This window comes from Eschrichtius robustus, chromosome 6 (assembly GCF_028021215.1).
Source record: "Eschrichtius robustus isolate mEscRob2 chromosome 6, mEscRob2.pri, whole genome shotgun sequence".
Classification (NCBI taxonomy): Eukaryota; Metazoa; Chordata; class Mammalia; order Artiodactyla; family Eschrichtiidae; genus Eschrichtius; species Eschrichtius robustus.
The window spans coordinates 3,225,498-3,249,359 of record NC_090829.1 but is presented as its reverse complement, the minus strand read 5'-3'; the positions used below and the strand labels follow the sequence as shown (position 1 = coordinate 3,249,359).

Sequence of the window (23,862 nt, the reverse complement as noted above, 5' to 3'; positions counted from 1 at the left end):
AAACTAAAGCCAAAGGCAACATAATGGGACCACGTCTTGAGGATTTAATCCTCCTTAAGTATGGACACAGGATAAGAAAATACCTGACACCCAAGCCACCACTGCTAATTGCTATTTCATAGCAAACATTACTAATCAATCACAGCACTACTGCCGAGCTCAAACACAACAGCCAACAAAACCTACTTGAGTTGGCACAAAACTATTTGACCGCCTAAGCTCTATGATAGACCTACTAGAATTTGTAGGATTAATGGTTACTCTTATGATTCAGGTTTCTTATGTGGAAAAGGAAAAGCTACAGTAATTCAAATACACAATGCTTCCAGCAAAGATTCTGTCTTTGATACTTCATTAAAAAAAAAATCTCGGATTTTTTGGATGGAACCAAGGACTGTGCAGACCATACTATGTACAGCTGACTGTGGAACTGTAGGTATAGGGAGGGGTTCAAGCCTCAGACATTTACAGATGGGCACAGTTGATTCAATGGTGTGGAGACATATCAGATCGGTGCACGTTGAAACATGTACTTTTCTTACTAATTTGAAAAGTGTATATATGATATCTATCCAAAATGCTATAGATAGAAGAATGACTTAATACAATGAACTGGACTTTTCAACTGAATGAACATAACATCTATGATAAATCACAAAGGAAAACCACTACACTAATATGTGGTTTTCTACAGCTAACGTTCCAAAAACAAAATGTTCTTTTGGCATGGACCTCAAAATTTGTCATGTTCTCATTAGTCTTGAGGGCAACAGTGCTACTTTATACAATTGTAACCATCATGCAACAAGAAGTGAGAGCCTGAAATATTGGATTTTTTTTCAAACAAGCCAAAAAATTGCTAAAAATACTTTATGACAAATATGAATAACTACAAGTTGATATTATTCAAATTAATGTTTTATTTAAGTAAAAACACAATTTACGGAAAAAAATCAAACCACAATATTGAGGAATTGCAATTTATTCCATTTAGAAATAAATAAACATAAGAAGTTGTTATAACATGCTACCATTTATAATATCTCCAATATCCTTTCTCATACTGGTTTCAAATGATATATTTAATATTCAACATACGTTCAAAATACATATGTTCATATATACTCAAATTATATAATTTGAACACATATACATAAATATATATTCTCAAAGAGCTGTGCACTAGCAAAAAGTTTTGAAACAAACAAACAGTATGGTTTTAAAAAATGAGCCAAACCACCTACTTTAACACTTACACCTAGTTAGAGAGGGAACACTAGTTTTCTCACCTTTTACAACATGTAAAATTATTTTTTAAATGTCCCCCCAAACACAGAATTCTTAAAGAATATGGACACCATCATGTTTTTTTTCAATTTTAATAAAGCAAAGCGTCTATAGCGTTGACAGACATATTACAGAAGAAAACAAAGAAAACATTTTCAACTGTTCCTTCAAAGCATATTTGAAATCCTGTTTCATGGAATACTGCTTTAGTTAGCTCTCTGGCATCCTTCTAAGGCACCACTTGGGTACACAATCATTCCAGCAACGTCGGAGGCCCCGTGGATGAGGAAGAAGGTGGGAAGGGGCCTGAAAGGATGGAGGGGAAGCTTGGGACCAGCTCTGCAGGGCAAAGGCACCCTCATGGACACGGATCCTGGCACGAATCCTGTCTGAGAGATTGAAAGCCCTGCCCTGTAACCGTGTCTCATCCTGGCATTAGCACCCTCCTTCACAGTGCCCGGCTGAGGCCCCGGGACTAGTTCTCTCCCACACGTGGTGAAATCCGACCCTCAAGGTCTCTGGGCCTCAGCTTCACACAGGCGTGTGCTCAAAGAGTGACATGGTTACCTTCCAGCTCCCAGGTGTTTACTATCTTCAGAAGGATTAATGCTACAAATTCAGACAAGAATGCTCTGGAAAGCTTCATTACCCCATCTCTTGTACACTCATGGAGCTTTGTGGCTTTTGCAAAGTAATTTTTTCCCCCCAAATCCACTGTATTTTTATATGATAGCAATCAACAATCTGAAAATGAAATTAAGGAAACAATTCCACGGACAATGAGATTTTTAATTTTAATTTTTTTTCAGTCTCTCTGATGGAAGCTGTCAACCCCTGAAACGATAAGTTAAAAGTAACAACTGACTTTTCAAAATCTGCAAAGCTAAATGAGTACTGAAGAAATGGAAATGATTAAACGTCCAGATCATTTTTTGTAAGTGTGTAGCATTCACACTTCTGAAGATATTAAACTTTAAAACAGCAGTATCATTTTTGGGATACCCTGTACTTCTCATAACCTGGGGAATTTCTTTTGGGTTCAAAATTATCATTTCCTTCCAGTTAATGGACGTCCTTCCATCAGCCTACAGCTGTATTTTCTTGATTTAAAATGAGCTTTTCTTTAAAGGTGTCTTTTTCAAGATTTTGAGGTATTCTCTGATAGAGAGTTGTTTTTTTTTTTGAAACTGACGGTGAAATGTAAATGCTTATCGTCATTAACGTGCAACTGAGATCATTTTAACATTCATATATGCTATTTAGACATTTTACTAGTTCAGGAATCTGGTTTAGGGAATAGAGTCTCATCATCTCTGGGGAGAGTTAAGGGGCCATATTTCATCAAATGCATATGTTTGGGGTTTTATTTTTTTAAAACACTGATCTGCATATATACAAAGAGATACATTCATTTTGGGGGGTTTTGTTTGTTTGTTTGCCTGTTTGTTTTTTACCATAACCTCAGCCAGAATTCTATTTTGCTATTATGACCCAGGACATACATAGAAAGGTGGGGTGTCTGTGTGCGTGTGCACGTACCTGCATTTTTTTAATGAAAGAAAACGCTTCAAAAACATGTGATTTACTCTAATACCTTCTATTCTAGTCTTTCTTACCTAAAACTTTTGTTGATGTGAGTCACTACATCGACTCATGGCCCACTAACGTGCTGATTACCAAGCCTGAAAAACGATAACCTGGGTATAATGGGTTAGTCAATACCCACCAGGGTTACCCCGTTAACTCTTTTGTATGCTTGGACTGCATATTTTTTACTTGAGGAGATGTAAGTAGAACAAAAGTTCAGCTCCCGCTGCGGTGAACCCCTTGGGGATCCTGGTGAAATGCAGAGTCTGGCTGGGCAGGGCTGGGGCACGAGATTCTGCCTTTACCACCAGCCGGGGTATGGATGGGCCGGTCTGGGGGCAGCAGGCTGAGAAGTGCGGGTGCAGAGGAGCAGGGCCGCACGGGACACACTCCCACCGCACGGCCGCGCAGCCGTGACCGGGGCACGACCCCAGCATCCCCACAGGCTGTACTTACTGCAAAGGAGGCATCCTCGTGCCTTCAACATCCTCTCCTCTGTGATCTGCACCGTTTCCTTTCTCCATAACCAACCCTCAGCCAAAACAAGCAGTGGCAAGGCCACCCTCTCTGGGATTGCTTGAAGCCCCTTTGGACGGGATTGCCCCAAAATGTGGACAACTATTTTGTTTGTCTCAACAAAGCAGGACCAGCAAAGATGATGCCGGCAAACAGGAGTGTGAAAGCTCTATTAACACTTTGTTTCAGGCACCGGTTAAACTGTGAAACCTGCTTGTCGAGGTGGACCTCGCTCAAAACATACTTCTGAACGTGACAGAGGTAAATCCTGTAGTTCAAAGCAGGATTTCATAATTCGAAGCCATAGAGTTAGAATTCCCACACGCGAAACACTGACGGTAATTGTAACTGTTCCTGGTACGATACTGGCTTTCTGTACTTCAGGCCACCGGAATCCGGGATATACATGTATTGATAAAATGAAAACAGTCTTGATTTTGGTGAGGCTGTCCTTTGTGTAATCATTTTGTGGACCCGTCTGGAGGGACAAGGGAGTGGGCTCACCACTGCACCCGAGCGTGGACCTCGCACATAGTTGGTACCGGATACGGGTTTGATAAAAGAATGAATGAACAAAATTTTTTGAATGTGACATCTCACGGTATTAGCTGATTTCCCATTACAATGTTTGCTTCACTGAACTGAGCAGGAAGCTTTAAAAGGGAGGAAGAAATGAAAAGTGGCATCTTCCAAATTGCAGCTGTTCACCATGCGGATGGGGAGAAGCGAGGGGAAGGGAAGAAAAAGAGACAGACAGACAGACCCACAGACCAGGGCACTGACTCCTGACTCCTGATTCCTGGTGGGAATAGGGCAGGTGGAAGAGGAGGCAGATTTGGGGATGCCTCTCCCCACCGGCCATGAATAATGACGGGTAAGTGTAATTGGCGAGGAGCTTGCGGGAGGGAAGCACAGGGACTTGGAACTGAGGTCTAAGGCAGTGGTTTTCAATGGGGACAATTATGCCTCCCAGGGGACAACTGGCAATCACCGTCTGGAGACATTTTTTCACTGTCATAACTCCGGGGTGGAACACTAATGGCCTCTAGTGGGTAGAGGGTAGGGAGTCTGCTAAACATTCTGCAACGCCCATGGCGTCCCCCACAGCCGAGAATTACGTGCCCCCAAATATCAATAGCGCCCAGGTCGAGAAACCATGTTCCAGGGGTACAAAAGGGAAAACAAACAAACAAACAAAAAGCCTGGTAGAGGCAAGAGCAGAAGCTATTAGGAAAGAGAACGTGCTCACCAGGACCACTAGGCTATCTTGGGCAACAAGCGAGGTCTTAGAGAGAAGGGAGACAGTGTGGGAGAGAGATGAGGCTAAGGAAAGGGGGTTGGGGATCTGGCTGTGCCTCCTGTTTCACTGGATCCATCTCTAGTCAACCCTGAACCAGTTGCTTGTGGGGTCGGCTCCACCGCTCCAGCTAAAGGCAGTCTGTGTCTCGTGAGTACCAAGCAGAAGTCCAAAAGAGGCCAGAGATCCTTGGGTGGAAATGAGCACTACAGGCTGCCCTCCAGGGTTATATGCCACTGACAAGGAAGGCTTACGTGCAGCAGATGATGCTGGTGCCCTGACCCCCCTCCCCATGGGCTCCACTTCAATGCCCATCAGCTTGTCTTCCAGCTGCCAAAAACTGCATTCCTTTGCCTCAAGGTATGCTGTTGGCTGCCCAAGTGGCAGTCCTGAAATGCCAGGAAATCAATCGCCTCTGTAGGCAGTCCTCAACGGATGCCTGACAGGTTTCGGTGAAGAAGTAGGTGCTCCCTTGCCTCTTGGGTGGGTAACTGTGAGACACGATCCACGCTGTCTCCCAGGGCTCCCCAGTGTGCCCACAGTGGTAACTGGTTTGACAATGCCCCCTTATTGGCTGCCATCCCCATTCTGGCCCCCTTCCCCACTCTCCTATGAGTGTTTTCTTTACCTTCCCCCTAAAATGACTTGCACTTCAATTCTCACCTCAGGGTCTGCTTCTGGGGAACCCAAACTCTAATGGCAAGTCTTCTGAAGAGAGACTAGGCTGGCGGCCACTTGAGCCCCAGGTTCCTCGGATGTGAGAACTCTCTGGGTCCACAGTAGCCCTCTAGCAGAGGGGTCGGTCTTCCCATCCCCAAGTCCTAATCACAGAATCATTGGGATCCTCTGAGCCACAGGCTCTAGACCTACTTCTTTCAGACCATCAGAAACCCAATTCCAGGCACATTCCTCTCTCTCCCATTGAGGGCACAGGCAAAGCCACATCTTTTGCTCAAGGCTGACAAGGAATGCAAGCACAATCCCTATGAGTCTCAAATGCCCCTGAAGTCAAAATTCTGCAAGATCTCAAATAAGTAACACTTGACTCCGAGAAAGGGGTCTTACTCTAGTGCCAGGAAGAGCCAAAGATGAAAACAACGGCGGCCGTGGTTCAAATGAACTTTAATGAATTACCAGTGGGGACTGAAAACCACAGAATAGCAAAATGAAACAGCTATTTCAAAACCTTGCTAGACAAAGAGAACTATAAACCCCCTCAGGGCGATGCTAAATCACTCATCTTCCCCGTAGTGGGAATTCTGAGATGTTAAAAATCTCAAGAAAATGCTTGGAGCTTGAGGGATGCCACGGCGGCAATGTGTGCAAGAGGCTCCCCACACCAGCAACAGGTCTATAAAGAGCGATGCAGCTGACACTTTCCAAAGGCCTCAGAACACGGCCCTGCAGAAACCTGAAGCCATCGCCTGAGGAAGTCCTGCTGTCACCCAGGATGGGGATCAGGCGCCGCCGAGCTTAGGGTCTGTTCACCGTAAGCCATTCTTAAGGACGCTTCTTTACAAACCCTCAGAAGCCTCTCTTCTTAACTTGTGGATGTTCGCTGGGTTTCATCTTTGCCAAGAACATCCACTTTGGGGCCCCGATTTCTTGCCAACTTAGGTGAGGGGATGGGAAGATCTTCTATCTCAGCTCTGATGTGTGGAGAGTTTTTTGTTTTTTTTTTTTTGTTAAGGGAAAAGAACAGCAGAGCTTTTCTGCCGGACAACCTATTCCCTTATTTATAATGCAGGGCAGCAGCGCCTTGTAAGTGTATATTCTGGTTCATCCGAGGACACACGGTTGTTCATTTTAAAATTAGATTCATCCTAATTATACGAAAACAGCCTGCGTGTGGTTAGTCAAAACAGCAGGAAAGCATTACTCAGCACCTAACGTACCGGGCCTGCCTTCTAGACTCCACTAAACTTGTTCAACACACAGCCCCTGCCCTCTTGGAACTTCAAATCCAGCAGAGAAATATCCATCTCACTGACCGATACGAGGTTTGGACACTGAGCAGTGAAGAAATGCGTATAGTAAGTGACTAAACATGTAGTATTACCTTCGGACAAAAGGGTGAGGGAAACTGTCATTAAAGGGGCATGCTGCAGCAGGGCAGAAGCAGAGAGATACTTTGGATCTCAATCCTAATGAATCATGGCAGGACTGGGGGAGCTCCCTGAATGAAGGCTATTAGGATGCTGCGTTGAAACAGAAGCAGGAAAAAATCGGTATTAAACCGGAAGGGACAGAAGTTTGATTGTGGACAGTAGAACAGCATGAGAGCAAGAGACAGGAGTAGATGTTATGAAAAAAGGCAGGAAGGTGGTCGGCTTCAAGCATCACATTCAATCCGAGGCGGAGAGCCAACTCTGTGTTCGAGAGGCTGCAGTCCTGGGCAGGTAACCAAACATTTATTCTTCTTTATTTTTAAAAAATTTTAATTGGAGTAGAGTTGATTTACAATGTTGTGTTAGTTTCAGGCGTACAGCAAAGTGAATCAGTTGTACATATACACATATCCACTCTTTTTTAGATTCTCTTCCCATGTAGGTCATTACAGAGTATTAAGTAGAGTTCCCCGTGCTATACAGCAGGTCCTTGTTGATTATCTATTTTATATATAGTAGTGTGTGTATGTTAATTCCAAGCTCCTAATTTATCCCCCCCCACCACCACGTTTCTTCTTTGGTAACCATAACTTCCTTTTTTACATCTGAGACTCTATTTCTGTTTTGTAAATAGGTTCATATGATATCTCTTATATGTGGAATCTCTAAAAATGGTACAGATAAACCTACTTACATCTATTATTCTTATTTTCCACAGACCCTGAGGGTTCCCTAAGTTCAACAATTGACCATGGAACATATCTCTTGAGGCTGAAAAATGCCAGGACATCTATAAAAAGGAGATTGTTACCAGTAAACACATCTTAACAATTTAAAACTGAAAAAAAAGAATAACTAATGATACAAAACGATCAAGGAAATTTGCAGGTTGACTTTCGGGTCTCTCTCTTTGATTTCCTGCCTTTTGGACAATCAAGCTCCGTACTTCCAGGGTGAAGGCTGACTGAACACAATCAATTTTACAACTTTTGTAGTCATAAGATGATGATAAAATTGTTTCCCATGTACTGGGCACTCCCCAGGCACTATGCATGCGCTCAGCAGTCCATAACCTTGATTCCACTCAATCTCCTCTATGATGCCGTCAAGTAAGTACCAATACTATTTCGCTGCACAGATGAGGTGACTGAAGTTCAAGGCGGTTAAGTCACTTGCCAGAGAGACCACGAGCTAGAAGGGGACAAAGCCAGGCATCCAACTCAGCACCTGTAGGGACGTCCACCACCCACCCGTAACTCCTGATCTCTCTCCAATGCCCCAGCTCTCAACCAGTCCAGGACCCAGGACCCTCAGTTTCCACCCTCCCCACAACACACTTGGCCTCTAAGGGAAGGGGGGAGGGTGTCTCTCCTCCCTGCTCTGTGACAGGACTTTAAAACAGGACATGACTGGTGCCCACACTGCAGGTTACTCTGAGCCCCAGGGATCCCAGTGATGAGCCAGGAACAAGTTGGGGATTACTGAGAAAATGATGTCTTCTTTATTATGGAATATCAAGAATTAGCTGGATTCAAAAAGATACATGCATCCCAATGTTCACAGCAGCACTATTCACAGTAGCCAGGACATGGAAGCAACCTAAGTGTCCATCGACAGAGGAATGGATAAAGAAGATGTGGTACATATATACAATGCAGTATTACTCAGCCATAAAAAAGAACAAAATAATACCATCTGCAGCAACATGGATGCAACTAGAGATTATCATACTAAGTGTAGTAAGTCAGAAAGAGAAAGACAAATATCCTATGATATCGCTTACATGTGGAATCTAAAATATGACACAAATGAACCTATCTACAAAACAGAAACAGACTCACAGACATAGAGAACAGACTGGTGGTTGCCAAGGGGAAGGGGGAAGGGGAGGGATGGAGTGGGAGTTTGGGATTAGCAGATGCCAACTATTATATATAGGATGGATAAACAACAAGGTCCTACTGTATAGCACAGGGAACTATATTCAATATCCTGTGATAAACCATAATGGAAAAGAATATGAAAAAGAATGTGTGTATGTATATATATATATATATATATATATGTATAACTGAATCACTTTGCTGTACAGCAGTAATTAAAACAACATTGCAAATCAACTATAATAAAAAAAAAAAAAGAATTAGCTGGATTCTGTACCTGAGAGGGACTTTATCAGGATTAACTTCTTCATACTGCAAATTTTGATTTTCAAAAATATTGCAAAATATTTTACAAAAATAGACTTGAAGTCAAAGACAGCCCTACCTAGGGTAATATAAAGGCAAACAATTCTTTCTTTTCCTTTTACAGGTCTTTAATATGATACTTCTGATCACTTGGTCTTATTTCTTAATAATCTAAAACACATGTGCACTTGGCAACTGTTTCCTTACTCTCAGATTAAGACATTTTAATAATAATTAAATAAGTTTTCACAAAGGTAAAATATGCAAAGTTCGAAGGAAAGAGCTTCTTTGTTCTTTTCATTTACCTCACTTTTATTATTCATGCCCCTCTTACATTTCCTTCGCCAGAGGCACTTCTATAGAACTGGCTGAATATTTATTTGATCAAGCACATTTACAGTTTGGGAAGAAAACAAGCAAATATCCTTTTTGACTAAAAAAGAGCGTTCCCCATTGTAGTAAGGAATGATAAGTAGAATAAATACTAGGAGAACTGCTATTTTTAGTCAAGACATTATGTAATGAGCCATTTATTTAAACTGTCTAAAGCTCTGCAAAATGATTCCAGGAAAATGGCTTCAATTCCTCTGTCAACACACCAAGAATCGGCTCTGCCCTCTGCTTCCTGATAGCTCTACTTTAAATTTTAGTCTCCTTTAAAAAAATCAGCACATTAATAATGTGCCAATTATACCAGGATTGATCAGTAAACTCCCAACACTATGTACATGTTATGACCCACATAGATCTATCAAGAAAATCAAAATGATGATCAAAGACTAAAAGGGAAAGCCGGGTGTAGCCAGATTAACGATGACCCCGTAAAAGTGAGCAGGAAGTGAGGAAACCGAAGTGGGTCAGCTAGGAGGGTGGTACTGCACCGAAACCCAGAACTGGGTTATGTCATTGCTATCCGGATGTTTCCATCACTTGCCAGTGCCTCCAAAAGTACCAAGACAGTGCTGTGAGGAGAGCCTCAGAAGAACTGAAAAACAGAGTGACACAGGGTGGCAAAGACAGTTCACTGGCCACCAAATATTCCGGCTCCCCTTCCCCTTCTACAGCACAGAGCCATCGCAGGAAAGCAGCTGTGAGACAGGGGCTGTATCTCCCATCCTGCTTCCTTCGGCGGGAGGTGGGCACGGGATTGTTCTCACCAGTGGAATCAGAGCAAAATGATTCTGGGTCACTTCCAAGCGGAGGCAGTTAGGAGGCTGGTGTGTTTCTGCACTCTGTTGCCTTCTCAGGGGTCTGATGCAGTGAAGACATGGCCTTGGAAGCCTTGAGCTGGAGATGGAAGAGCCCAAGACCAAAGGAATCAGGACTCCTCAGAATCGCCATAGAGCAGAGTCACCAAGCTAATCAGGAACAGCAATTTTCAACTTCACGTGGGTGAAAAATAAACTTCTACTTTCTTTAGCCCCCATGCATTTTTAATTTTATTTCAAAGTGTAGATAGTGTTTTCCTAACCAATATACGTGGCAAGAAAAACTAAGTGTCTCAATCACTTGAAATAATGCATACAATTTATTTTTTGCATGGAATTTGATAGAACCATAGATTTTTAAGGCTAAAGTTGTCCTGTCCAGTTCTAGCAGCTACCAGCCACTAATGGCCATTGAGCACTTGAAATGCGGCTAGGTCAAGACTGAGATGTGCTACAAATGTAAAATATACACCAGATATTAAAGGTTTAATACAAAAAGCAAAATATCTCATTGGTATTTCGTATTGATTATATGTTAATAATTTTTGGATGAAATAAAATATACTATTGAGATCAAACTCACTGGTTGCTTTTTACTCATTTGTAACATGGCTACTAGAAAATTTTAAACTACCTATGTGGCTCACATTATATTTCTACTGGACTCCTGCTCGGCTAGTAGGTGTTAGCAAATTACAACCCACCTTCTGTTTTTGTAAATAAAGTTTTATTGGTACAGAGCCATGACTACTTACATGTTATCTATGGCTGGTTTTGCATTACAGGGCAGAGCTGAGTAGTCCTGAAAAGCTGAAAATATTTATTATATGGGCTATTATAGAAAATATTTGTAGAGAATCTGTTTGGGATTACTAAGAAGTAAGACCGAACAATGATAAGACGTTATCATGCTAAGGGCATGTAAAAGGAAAAGAAATCATTGTTTGACTTTATATTATCCCAGGTAGGGCTGTCTTTGACTCCAAGTCTACTTTTGTAAAATATTTTTAAAAACTAAAATTTGCAATATGAAGAAGTTAATCCTGATAATGCCCGGACTAAGGATAACTTTGAAATTACCTAATTTATCTACTCTTACCATTTCATGACTAAGGAAATGAAAGCTCAGATAAGTGAAGAGACTTGTCCAAAATATTTTTATTCTAAATTAGGTGGTATTTCCATAAGGTCACTATCATTCATTCATTCATGGATTCATACTCTCCACCCATCTCTAATTTCGATCATTAAAGAAATAAAATCCCTATCAGTTAGAAAAATCAGCACTTAAGAGCAGAGAAATCCTTGAGTAATAACAGCGACAAATAGGCTGTGAGATAAGTTTTTAAATTAAGCTTCATTTGAAAACACTTTAAAGAGAACCTATCATGTAATCTGCTTTCAAATTAAACTTGAAATTCCCCCAAATGTAGAGCCAGCTTGCTAAAAATATGCCTTATTGGAATTAAATGTTAAAAATTTGCCACATCTTGGAGAAAAGGAAATCTGTTCCCAAAGACTTCACAGCAACATATAACTGCCTCTGTTCTAGCAGCCATCCTCTCTCAGTGTATTATTCTAGAACTTCTAACTGGGCTCACCATTTCCAGTCTCTGTCCCACTCAAGACCTATCCCAAAGAGCCCTTCTAAAATAAAAATCTGATGTGCTGACCATTCCTTAGTCTCTCCATGCTGTCAAGATGAAGTCCATCTTCCTTATTTGGTCTGGAAAGTCTTCATCATGTGGCTTCTACCTGCTCCTACAGCTTCATTTATTGCCCTGTGCACGTCAGACTAAGCTCCTTGCAATTTCCCAAATGCTTCATACTTTTATCCCATTTCATGCACTTGTATATGGTGTTCTTACTGCCTAGAACTCTCCCCACTCCGGACTATGGGTCCCCACTGTACATTGTACTTACTCCATCACAGAACTTATCAATACTGTAGTTGATTGTAACTGTTGAAGCCTTAATTCTATCACCACTAGGAATAGCTAATATTTAGGAACACTGAATTGCAGGTCAAGTGCTACACTATTTCATTTAATCTTCACATGTTACAGATGAGGAAACCGAGCAGGTGTAATGAAGCCAGGGGAAGCCAAGACATGAATCCACACATCCCCACTCTGCAGCTCTTGTTCTTAACTCGACACCAGTGGTTGTCAGTGGGGGTGATTTTCCTGCCCATGAGACATCTGGCAATATCTGGAGACATTTTTCCTTGCTGCAACTGGCGTGTCGGGGGAGCTACTGGGATCTAGTGGGTAGAGGTCCGTGATACTGCTAAACATCCTATAGTAATTAGGGCAGCTCCTCAAAGGAAAGAATTATTCGGCCCCAAATGTCAATAGTTCAGAGGCTGAAAAACACTGGTCTACACTAAATTAACTCCTGTAGATTGACCCAGGAGACTCTGAGTATCTATACAGCAAGGATTTTTAAATGTTCACCATGGTGTCTTGGAACCTACTATAGAGCCTGGTACCCAGTAGATGCCCAATGCATATATGATGGATGGATGGGTGGAGGGATGGATGAATGGATGGATGGATGCAGGAATGGATAGATGAATGGGTGGAGGGATGGATGGTTGAATGGGTGGAGGGATGGACAGATTCCAGGAGAAAAGAAACAAGTTTCCTTATTTTACGCCTTGGTTTTTGTGACAACTTCAATAAAGATAAATCTGAACACACATTCTTAATTAACAGTAAATGAATGCATGCAGAGTACATTCCAGAGGATGCCTTCACCTTAGCAATACCTCACATTTACGAATATATAGTGTGAGGTCAAATTAATAAGCCAAATGCCTAGCATTATATTTTTTCGAGTCCCTTACAACTACTACACTGCAGGATAAATTGATATGTTCATCATCCACATAGGCCATAACTAAATTGTTTTAAAAAAGGTTTCCTATATAAGGTTCCCCTGGTTTCTTTTTTTTATATAAAAGACAAATAATACAAAAATATACAACCTTACGCTTCCCCCTGTTGTAACTACAATTCCGATATAAATACATTATTCTAGATTTCCAGATGCTTGGGGTAGAAGTTACAATGAAGCTTAGGTGAAATTCAAAAAAGTAAACAAAAGCATATATGGCAGAAATAAACCATTCTCTGTCTTACGTAAATTAATATATCTAAATACCAGAAATGAAGTCAAGGAAAGATATATTTTATGATTATAATATTTTTAAAGTAACAGCAATTTAGCCTGATTTTTACATAATCACAAACACTTCCACAATGGCGGCATTAATCAGTGTTGAGTACAAACTGATACATTTTCTACAGAAGAGCACAAAGGTTCAGCTGTGGGGCTGGCTCCTTTGAGTGATCAATCATTATAAAATGTAGTAGAAGTTAAAACAAATCGTACTAATTTTTTTAAGTGCAGTACTATGAACTGTTCCTCACAACCTTCTGCACTGAACTTTAGCCATCTGTAGTTTTACGCACGCACGCACGCACACACACACACACACACACACACACACACAAAGAATATGCTGACCCAATAAGTTTTGGTACCTGCTCTCCCTCTTGGAGATTCACATGCACACAAGCATAAAAGTAGGCTCTGAGAATGCTTGCGTTAAGTTGTTAAACTCGGGATTTCCCACAGAGTAACAAATAAAAAGTTAAATCTGATGAGGATCTGCCGAAACATTTAGGAGTAGGGAGAAGGCCTAAAAGCGATGACAGGATGTGTAGCTGGGGACATCAGCATGACTGTGGCATTTCTTGCCATGGGAACCACAGCTGACGCCAGAGACGAACAGTGCCTTTTTCACTGTATGTGAGAACATGACACGCACTTGTCACAGAGGCAGACTCTGCATGTATGGACATGCAAGTGGTGAGACATTGCTGCATATGGAAGAGCAACACGAAAAAGCTGACCCGAACCCAGGCATGTCATGATTGCTAATATCAATCATGATTTTTTGAGCACCTGTTCTGTACAACCATGGCTGAAATCTGGGAAAACAGAGCCTTAAGAGAAACAAAAGAGGGGAAAGTATATCTGAACCATCTTGAGAACCATGGAACAACACAAGTCACAAGAGTCAGAATACTCAATGGGCCCTGGACGCCACACTCATACAGTCTGCCACCAAAACCAGGACTGTCTTCTCCCCTCTCCTCATCCTGAACACTCCTGGGTCTCCAGAGGAATCACACAAGTGTACTTCCCAGATGAAGAAGACATACCTGCTGTCAATTAACATTCCTTTGTCCAAGCTTTTGCTTTCATCAGCTTATCACTCATGACTTTTTGAATAAACCCCTACGTTCTTGATCCCAGAAGAGAAGCCATGACCCTTAAAATCTCTTTTTTTAGAACGAGCAAGTTGAATGAGTAATTAGTTCAGATCAGTCCTTTCCTAATTGTTATATGTGCCCCATCCACAGTCCACTCTCAGCACGCACACACACACACACACGCACATGCACACACATGTATGCATATGTTATTATATGTATTACTATACTGTTATATACACATTGCATATCATAATATACACATTATTATATGTGTTGTATACACGTATACATATGTATATGTATATGTAAGTGTATATGTTAGAGTGTCTATCATGATGAAAAGGCTACAGTATGCTTCCTGGGACAGAGTCAAGGTTCCTGGGTCCAAATTCCAGGCTCTCCTGACTTGCCATTTGGAAAAAGATACTTAAGTTCACAGCAGAGCTCAGTTTCTTACTCAGTAAAAATAGTACTGCACAGGAAGAGCTGCCAGTACATAAAGATCCAAAGTCCCTGGAAATTAGGACAGTACGGGCAGGCAACATTAGCATTAAATGTAGATCACGATTCTCACTGTCAGTTGGCCAGAGTCCCGAGAGGAGGATATAGAAATATGTTATCTGTGACTCAGCGATCGGGATAGTCTCCCCTCCCCCACTTGCTTAAATGCTGTAATTGACTAACACTTTGGGAACTTAAGGTGGAGAGTGAACATCCTTAATCAGAAGACTCACCAGCCTACACGTATTCAACCCCACACCGCGTGAATCCCAAGACAGTCCCGGGTGAATCGCGCTGCAATTTACGCTAATACACATGGGCGACAAAACCCACAAAACCATCACATCCTCAGATTAAAAGAACTTTATTTCACCTAGGGGGCCATATGAGGGACCCTGATAGGCATATCCATTCCATCACAGTGGAGACCACTTCAGAATCCCTTTGCATTAACATATGCATATTGTCTCATAGCTCACTAGGCTACACACTGAGCTGCGAAAACAGGCCCAGACACATACGAGGTACACAAATTTTTGTAGACTGAATGAGGGATCAAATCAAGTAATGAAAATGACTTTAAATAAAGCAAGGAGTTCACCTGCCATCTATTGCTCAACCAGCTCAGACACTAGAACAAGCCCTTCTAGCAAACTACTCTGCTGTGATATGGACATACAATGTAATCCAGGCAGCAAACATTCACATTGGGCAAAACTAATTCAGAAGATGACACTTGATACACTATCAGAAAAGAGAGAGAAGCGTCTCCCCTTCTCCCCCTCTCATTCATTCTTCCAACGAGCTTCTCCCTGTGCCCATGTGTCAAAGCCTTTGCTAGGTCCTACAAGTCAAGGATGAGGAAACCCATAGCCCATCACCACAGTTCAGAGGGGAAGACAGAAATGAAACAAAAACAAACACACTGCCCTGCAGGGTGAAAACTGTACAGACACAAAGCACAAAGCATGGAGGCCACCTGCTGAGAGAGGTTTATGGCCATAGGGTCATTTTCAAGTACCTGGCTGTTCCGTCCCCCAGACTGCTCCAGTTTAAAAGCTTGGCAGAGATACTGGATATTTGAGGAAGTCAGCCTAAAGAACATGCTAACCATTCATTCCTCTAGGTTTTCTGAGCTCTATTTCTGCACAGGGGACAGTGTCCCGAATCTCCTCTGCGGGGCCATGGGCCCTCAGACCCCCAAAGGTAAAGTCCCACTGGGTGACTTTCCATTATTACGCCTTCTACATTTTTTTCCCTCGAGGGTTGGTAAAAGACTTGACCATATAAAGAATTTTACTTCATTTTCTGTAGAAATGAAGTTCAAGTATTGGCCATTATACGATATGACATGTCACAGGAGTATATACTAGTTGCCATGTACCATGGTAAGCACTCTACAAATGTTATCTGATTTATCCTTACAACTTCAGTGCATACCTGCCACATCAATGCTCCCACTCCCCGTTTTCTTCTGTTAACTTGGCTACTGAGAAGCTCAGAGCTAAATTAAATACTGAAAAGCAATAAGCACTTATGATTTCAGTTTGATTATCTGTACTCCTCTACAAGATTTTGATCTCTCTTCCTTTACCATTTTTACCTGTCTCATCACTTTGCGGGATTTTTACTATGCATTTACTGAGACACATTTCTGGAAGTCAATACTCTACAAACAAAAACAAATGACCAGAACCATCAATTGTAATTTCCTTTTAGTTTCAGTTGTCACAAGAGTTTCCATGAATAGCTAATTTGAAGATGACCCCTTGTGTGTCATACCTCGGTCACCTGGAAACTCAGATAGTGTAATATTTCCCACAATCATCAGGTTCAGAATCTGTTCATGAAGTGCAGAAAAGGGAAAAGGGGAGAGGTTGACTGACGTAACCTACCCATAGGGTAACCACTAGGTTGCTTCCTAATCTACTACCAAGGGATATTTCTATCTTGTGCTGGCTCCTGACAGCCTCGTTCACCCCTTCCCCAACATCTACTTTTGTAGACCAGCTATACCACCACATGCCCTTGGTCCCCTTAGGGCTGCCAAGGCCAAAGGCACCGCCAGAACCTGCTGAGTGAGAAGGCATCGCTATCACCCAGTGATGTCTGTTCCCTGGAATTTCACTCTCCGCACTGACAATGCCTCTGGAACTCATAAAGATTCTGCTGAAACCCAGGGAGCTGAAGGTCAGTGTCTTCAGGGAATCAAGGTACCATGTAAGACAAACTGCTGCTGAGGATTTCCATGTACTCAAGGCAAACGCTCCCAGGAAGAACTCACAGAAATAACTCTCTGCGTTGTCACTACATAGAGCAGGGCTAGCTTTCGTATCCAAAAAAAAAAAAAAAGAGAGAGAGACAGATAAAAATCGAACCATGTATACATGGCACACACACACACATACACAGGCACAGATCTTGGCGTATCCAATTGGTACCCACTTAGATGCTTAGTCAGGTATTTTTTGGAACACAGTGTTTGGGCACAACCATTTATTTATTCAACAAAGATTTATTCAGCACCTACTGTGTGCCAAGCACTGTTCAAGATACCAGAGAATCACAAGTGAACGAGACAGTCAAGATTCTTTTTCTCAAGGACTCTAGAGTCTAGACAGGTACTCAACAAGTAGCAACTGAAATGAACAATTCAGATGGAAAATAAGACCAAGGAAGGAAAAAAGTAAATAAATAAAGGAAGCAAAAAACAATGTCGTGGCTTTGAGAAGGAATGGGAGGCTGCCTCTTCTCCAATGGTCAGGGGAGGGCTTTTTAAAGAAGTAACACATCATCTTACAATAAAATGACAAAAAGGAGCTGAAGAAACCAATCACCTTTACTCTGATTTCCATCAAAAAGATGAGCTTACTAAAACAAGAAATGTGCAACCCCATTTGTGGCTTCACACACCCTGTGCTTCAAACAACTGCAAAAAGCCCAGGAAAGGAAAAGGATCCACAACTTTCTCTGCTCTTAAGGAAATTTTAACAAATCTCCTTTCCCCAAAGATGCTAAATGAAAAGGGAGTTGCCTTAATTCATCTCTGTGGTAGGATTTACTACAAAGAATCTAAAAGGGGGAAAATGGAATGTTTATTCCTCTTTTAAAGGTCAGTTACTTTATAAAATAATGTTCCAATGTCAATAAAATTATGCCTTTGCATTGCAATGCCAACAGGAATTCCTTCATTTAAAAAAAAAAAGTCTAGGGCTAAATTCAGTATCATTTATTTCACTTGTTGGAAAAGAGAAGCAAGTCATATTTACTAGCAGACGATACCACTTCCAATACATAATAAAACTTTGAAATTCATTAAAGATAAGATTCTGATAGTATCTTTTCAACGTGCACAAATAATAAGTGGTTGTTCACCAGTACCTTCCCATATCCCATATCCCAGCCCAAATAAATCGCTTAGTATTGAATTTCTGTTGGAGTCAATTAAAATGCTTAGCCAACTGGCATGAAAACTCCTGAAAACGTCCACTGCTCAAAATAACTTTCATCAAAACACCTTTTTCTTTCATGTTTCCTAGTCCCTGACTTGTCTCATAATAAAAGAGGTAAGCAGAAATAAATTAGGGAGCAGATCCCTTACCGTGAATATTCAGAATGAATCATGGAATATTTTGACTAAAACGCAATTTGTATTACCTTGCAATGCAGGGCATGCTATATATTACTGAAATGTAAATATGCATACGAAACTAAAAGAAGGCCGAATAATGTAAAGCTATTCTCCAGCAGGTCTGCATCACCCAATACATGTATCACTATCAGAAGCTGCTCTGGTATTAATACGCTGTCCAAGGAACGCTTAATTCTTTGAACTTCAAAACGGGTCTTTAAAACTGATTCTCACTGGCACCTAAGACCAATAACATGCTAAGGGGAAGACTCTGTTTCATTTATTTACTGATGAGGCTTAGTGTTTGAATCTTCACAAATTCTCAACGTGTGCGGAGCGGGGCCGATGTCGAGTCTGCGCTTTTCTGCCCAGGTAAACTCTTGTCTCTTTCTTTCACTCACTTCACGAACTGTTATGCTTCTAGACCCTTCCTTTAAAATTCCCCATTCGGGGAAAAATTATACACTGAGCCTTCCGTAAACAAAACACTCACCCCGCCCCCATTAAAACAAATCAGAAGGCTTAAGAATTAGCACTAATAATGAGCCTACAATGGTCGCCGGCAAATACAAATGACAACTGCAGCCGAGAAGGACCAAATCCACCTGGAGTAAAAACTCCCCCAATGAGTCCTTCTCCGAGGGGTGCCCGGGGTGGGGTGACGACCGTGCAGCTGGCACAACTCGGGGACCGGAACCGACTCGAGGGGGCCCAGGGGAAGATGCTGCGTCAAGAGAAGCGAAGCAAGAAGCGCGAACCGGGAGGCGAGCGACGTCGCCCCCCATTCCCCGGGGAGGTGGGGAGAAGCCAAGTCGCCAGGCACGGGCACCAGCGCACGCCACCCGCAGGATCGGTCCCCTCTCAAAGCCCGGAGTTCCGGGGCAGGAGAAATGGGGGACCCACAGTCCCTTTAAACCGCCTCCACACACACACCCCCGCCCCGCCACCAGCCCCGGTGTCTGCCAACCTTTTCCGAACCCTCGTGTCACAGAACTTCCTCATCATGGAAACTTCCACTCGGCTCGGCGCTGAGGATGCCAAACTCCATGTCACAAGGAGGCTGTCAACAGCCGGGCTCGGGGTTTGAGGAACACCGCCGCCCCAGCCGCCCCGCTCCGCCGCTGCCCACGTCGCGGCTCCCCGAGCGGTGCCCGGGCGGAGAGGGCACCTCCTCCCCCCAGGCGGGGCGCGAACCCCCGGAGGCGGGTACCAGGGCGGCTGACACCCCACCCACGCCCGCCCGCGCGCGCGCGCGCGCGCGCGCGCCCGGCGTCGCCGCTCGCACCCCGTGGGTTCCCGCGACACCCCGCGTCGCCCTCCCGCCCACCCCCCGGACGGCGGGGACCGTCGCCCCCTCCCCCGCACCCCCGCCTCCGCGCCGCCCTCCGGCCAAATTACCGGTGTCCTCCAGCCGGCCGGGTCGGGCGCCCCTGCCCGGGGAAGGCCGCCTGCGGGCGCTGCCCGAGCCCGGGAGCAGAAGGTCTCCTTCCCCGGCGCACTCACATTATTCATGCAAAGTTAATCCCCGCCGCGTCACGGCCGCCCGCCTGAGGATGTGCGCCTTCCTTGGCCAAGCCCCGCAGTCTCCACCCTCCTCCGCCCCCTCCTCCCGGCGGCGGGGTCCCGGGGAGCGCCGGCGACGGGACGTCGCGCGAGTCCTGCAGAATGTCAACTCCCCGGGCGAAGAGGGGCGGCCGCGGCCGGGGCCGCGCCGCCAGCCCGGGCCGCTCCACTTTTATAGGCGCAGGAAGCGAGCGCGGCCCGGCCGCAGAGTCCCCGCCTCTCGGGCCCGCGCGCCCGGCAGGCTCCCGGCCGCTGCCCTCCTCCGGCCCCGGCGCCCCTCCGCGCCGCGTCTGCCAACCGGTGACCTGGTTTCGCATCCGGCCCGCCCGGCGGTCCGACTCGCGCGGCGGCGGTGGCGGCCGGGAGCAGGCCATTCGGGCTCCTCCAGGGGCGCCGCGAGGAAATGGCCTCCCGGCCGCGCGCCCCGCCGCCGTCGCCCCCGCCGCCGTCGCCCCCGCCGCCCCGGCCGCCCCGAACGCCCGCCGGCCCCCGACACCCCCGCCCGGCCCCGGCCCGGCGCTCGGACGCGTCCGCCGCTCCCCGGCCCGCGCCCCCTGCCCAGCGCGCCCCTCACGCGCCGCCCGGCTCGCCGCCTCCGCACCTGCCGCCCCAGGTGCGGGCTCCCCCTCGTCCCCGTCCCGGCCGTGCCCTCCACCCTGGGAGTCCTCCCCGGGTGGCGATGTCGCGGCGGTGTTGGTGGCGCGCGTCCACCCACCAGGTTGCGTGCGCACGGCGGTTCGGGCTTGGGCATCATTCCTCTCGTCGGCAAAGAGGAAGGGACGGGGGGACGAGGGACACGGGGCCGGGGAGGGGTGACTTCCAGAAGCACGGGCTCCTCTTGGCCCGGGCCGCCGCGCTCCTCCCTCCTTCTGCGAACCACTTGTGGCGCGTGTCGGGCCGACACGGCGATCTGGCTCCTCCCGGGGCCTCGCTCCCGCCGGGCGTCTGGCGTTCCCCATCATCGCTACCCCCGGGAATAAAGTTTGCAAAAAATACCCGGCTTGCGCCTGAAGGAAACACCCCCTCCACACCACCCGGCACATCCTGGGAGACGGGCGCAGGGTGGGGACCCTCCGCAGGTTCCAGAAGGGCCGCCCTGTTCATTTGTCTTTGCCCTGGACATGGACAAATAAAACCCGGAAGACAAAAATAATTTATACTCTTGGAAAATCCTGCCCCGGTCAAATATGAGCTTCTAAAATACCCCCCCCCCAACCCCCAGCCCTGAACGCCAAGGGTTCAGGCTAGGAGAAAAGCAAGCAGGCTGCCGCGTCCTGGGCTAGAAGCATGCTTGTGAAAATCCTGAGCACCCAAGAAGAGTAAAACGTCATCGGTCCGAGGCTAGGGTTACAATAAACCTATTCTGACGGCAGAGCACAATGATTTTCTTATAGATAATATCAAAATAATTCCGACTTCATTATTCAATATACACAAGTATTAGTATAACGAACCGCTTTGACAGAGGCTTTTTTAGCCTCAACTGTCTGAACGATGATTTATTGGGAGAGTTTTCTAGATTTCCAGCCGGTGACGTGTGTTTTATTCCCAATTCTTGTGAGTGTCCCAGGGAAACGGATGAGAAGCCTACTGACAGCGTGAACTACCACAACGGTCAAGAATTCAGAAACTGCTGCTGTTCCTGGGTGCAGAGTTTCAGCGCGCGGGTCGAGAGAGAGGGAGTCGCAGACCCCAAGGCTCCCTGGCGAGAGGGAGGGACCTCTCCCTTCAGACTCCACGGACCCTATTTCCCCTGGGTCCTTGGCAAGAAATCCGTGCTGTATTCTTCACTCTTTTAACAAGGCTGCAGCCTAGGACTTGCAGGTTTTGTAGCTGGAGAGAAGTTGTTCTCCTTTTGCAGCTAAGTTCCTGGGCTTTGCTCCAAAGCTGCCCGGGATGTTTTGGTTGGTTTGGAGGAAAGCTGTGGAGTCTGCACCATTTGATCCAAACAGGCGGCCCCCTGGTGGCTAACTGTGGGTGAAAAGCTGGCCACTGGCGGAGAAGCCTGCCCTGACAGGCCACCACAGTTGACAGCCGGTCTTCGCAGGGGCCATGGAGCCGCTGGAACAACTTTGCAAGGAGGGGAGGGGCGGGGGGCGTGATGTCACTCCTCCTTCACAAAGGTGAATGATAGGCCCTAATCCGCTGGGGCTTTTTTTTTTTTTAATTTTATTATAGTTGATTTACAATGTTGTGTTTAATATCTGCCGTACAGCAAAGTGACTCAGTTTTACGCATATCCACACTCTTTTTTATATTCTTTTCCATTATGGTTTATCCCAGGATATTGAATATAGTTCCCTTTGCTGTACAGTAGGACCTTGTTTATCCATCCTATATATAATAGTTTGCATTCTCTTCCTGAGTATAACTTGGAGCTAAATTCCTTATTAAGTAGAAAACATCACACAGAGAATGAAAAATAACAAAACCTGTTGCTTCCCTTTGTTCAAATGGCTTTGTTTTTCTGATCTCATTTGGCCTGGAAACTTCTGAAATAAAGAGCAAATGAAAGTGAAATAAACGTGGCATTATTCAAGCAATTCATGAAGCAATGTTATATAACAATAAGGGAGAACAATTTTAAGGCAACGTTATTGAAACAGCACGATTCCATTTGAATCGGCCCACTGAGGGCAGTCTTTCAGGCTGCATCATGGTGAGGAAGGGTTACTCACAGAACATGGCATTTATTTTTCTAATTTTACACAAAGGGGTACATTGGAGGAGAATTTTTATGGGGACCTGATTGAAGGCAGAAAATAATATTCAAATTTTAGAGCACGTGGTCCCATGTTTCCATCTGAGAGGGCACACCAAAGCTGTTTTCATGACCCATGCTCACCTTTCACCATAGCCATCCTCATTACCAGGGTCTACAAATTTCAAGCTGGTGACTTGGTTCAAGGAAGCGATTCATTCATATATTCATGTATTCATCAACTGCTGGGGTAAGAAGATAAATAAAACATAGGATCCAACAAGGCTGGGATTACACTGAAGCCAATGAGACCGGTGGTGCAAACACAGGGTCCAAGCCTCTCTTGATCGAAAATTTTGATACATTGTTCATCATGGATAATTGTTGCATTCATTTTGATGTTTAAAATATGGCACTAAAATATCATTTCTCGATTACTGGGTTTTTTGATGTTCTCTTACATTTTGCACTCAAGGCAAAGGCCTCAGTGGTTTCACCCTAGTCTCCCTCTGCTGTGCCCTCAGTGCTAGCGGAGTCCAATCAGAGAACTACAATTCAATTAAAATTTTGTTAGTGTTGAAGATAATTAATATATGGTAAGGAACTTAAGGTCAGGGAATTTAGAGATGTGGTGTGAGGGGAGGAGAAAATTTGGGAGATTTCACTCAACAAGGTTGCCCTTAAAGTCCATTAAGGATGGACCAGATTTTACCAGGGAGTATTGGAACTGGAACCGGAAGACGTGCCATTCTAGGGACCAGAGCCATTGGTATTCTCTCATTCACTCAACTACTTCTCAGGCTAGCTGTGCGACCAAATGACCCAGCCCTGGAGCTCCTGATTCTCTCTGTTCATCGTTAATTCCTGGAATTTATTTTGGCCATGAGGGCCCCAGTGATTCTGGTCCATGGCCAGGCAAATAAGAATGCGCAGTTTGTCCCTGCCCTTCAGAAGAAAGACAGGCTATTAGGGGAGATGACATGTTCAA

At 44.7% G+C, this 23,862-nt stretch overlaps 1 protein-coding gene across 12 annotated transcripts in view; it reads right to left on the bottom strand.

Moving 5' to 3' along the window:
• The window catches only part of THRB (thyroid hormone receptor beta), a 387,344-nt gene extending 366,315 nt beyond the window's left edge, over nucleotides 1-21,029 (bottom strand). For 2 of the 12 annotated variants that reach the window (XM_068545835.1, XM_068545837.1), the window contains exon 1: nucleotides 20,009-20,107. Coding sequence is in view for 2 of the 12 variants with exons in the window: in XM_068545823.1 (XP_068401924.1) it covers nucleotides 19,578-19,615 (38 nt within the window). In the remaining 10 variants the exon portion in view is untranslated. The other 10 variants (XM_068545823.1, XM_068545833.1, XM_068545826.1 and 7 more) reach the window with 9 other exon arrangements.
• Between the last annotated feature and the right edge of the window lie 2,833 nt (nucleotides 21,030-23,862).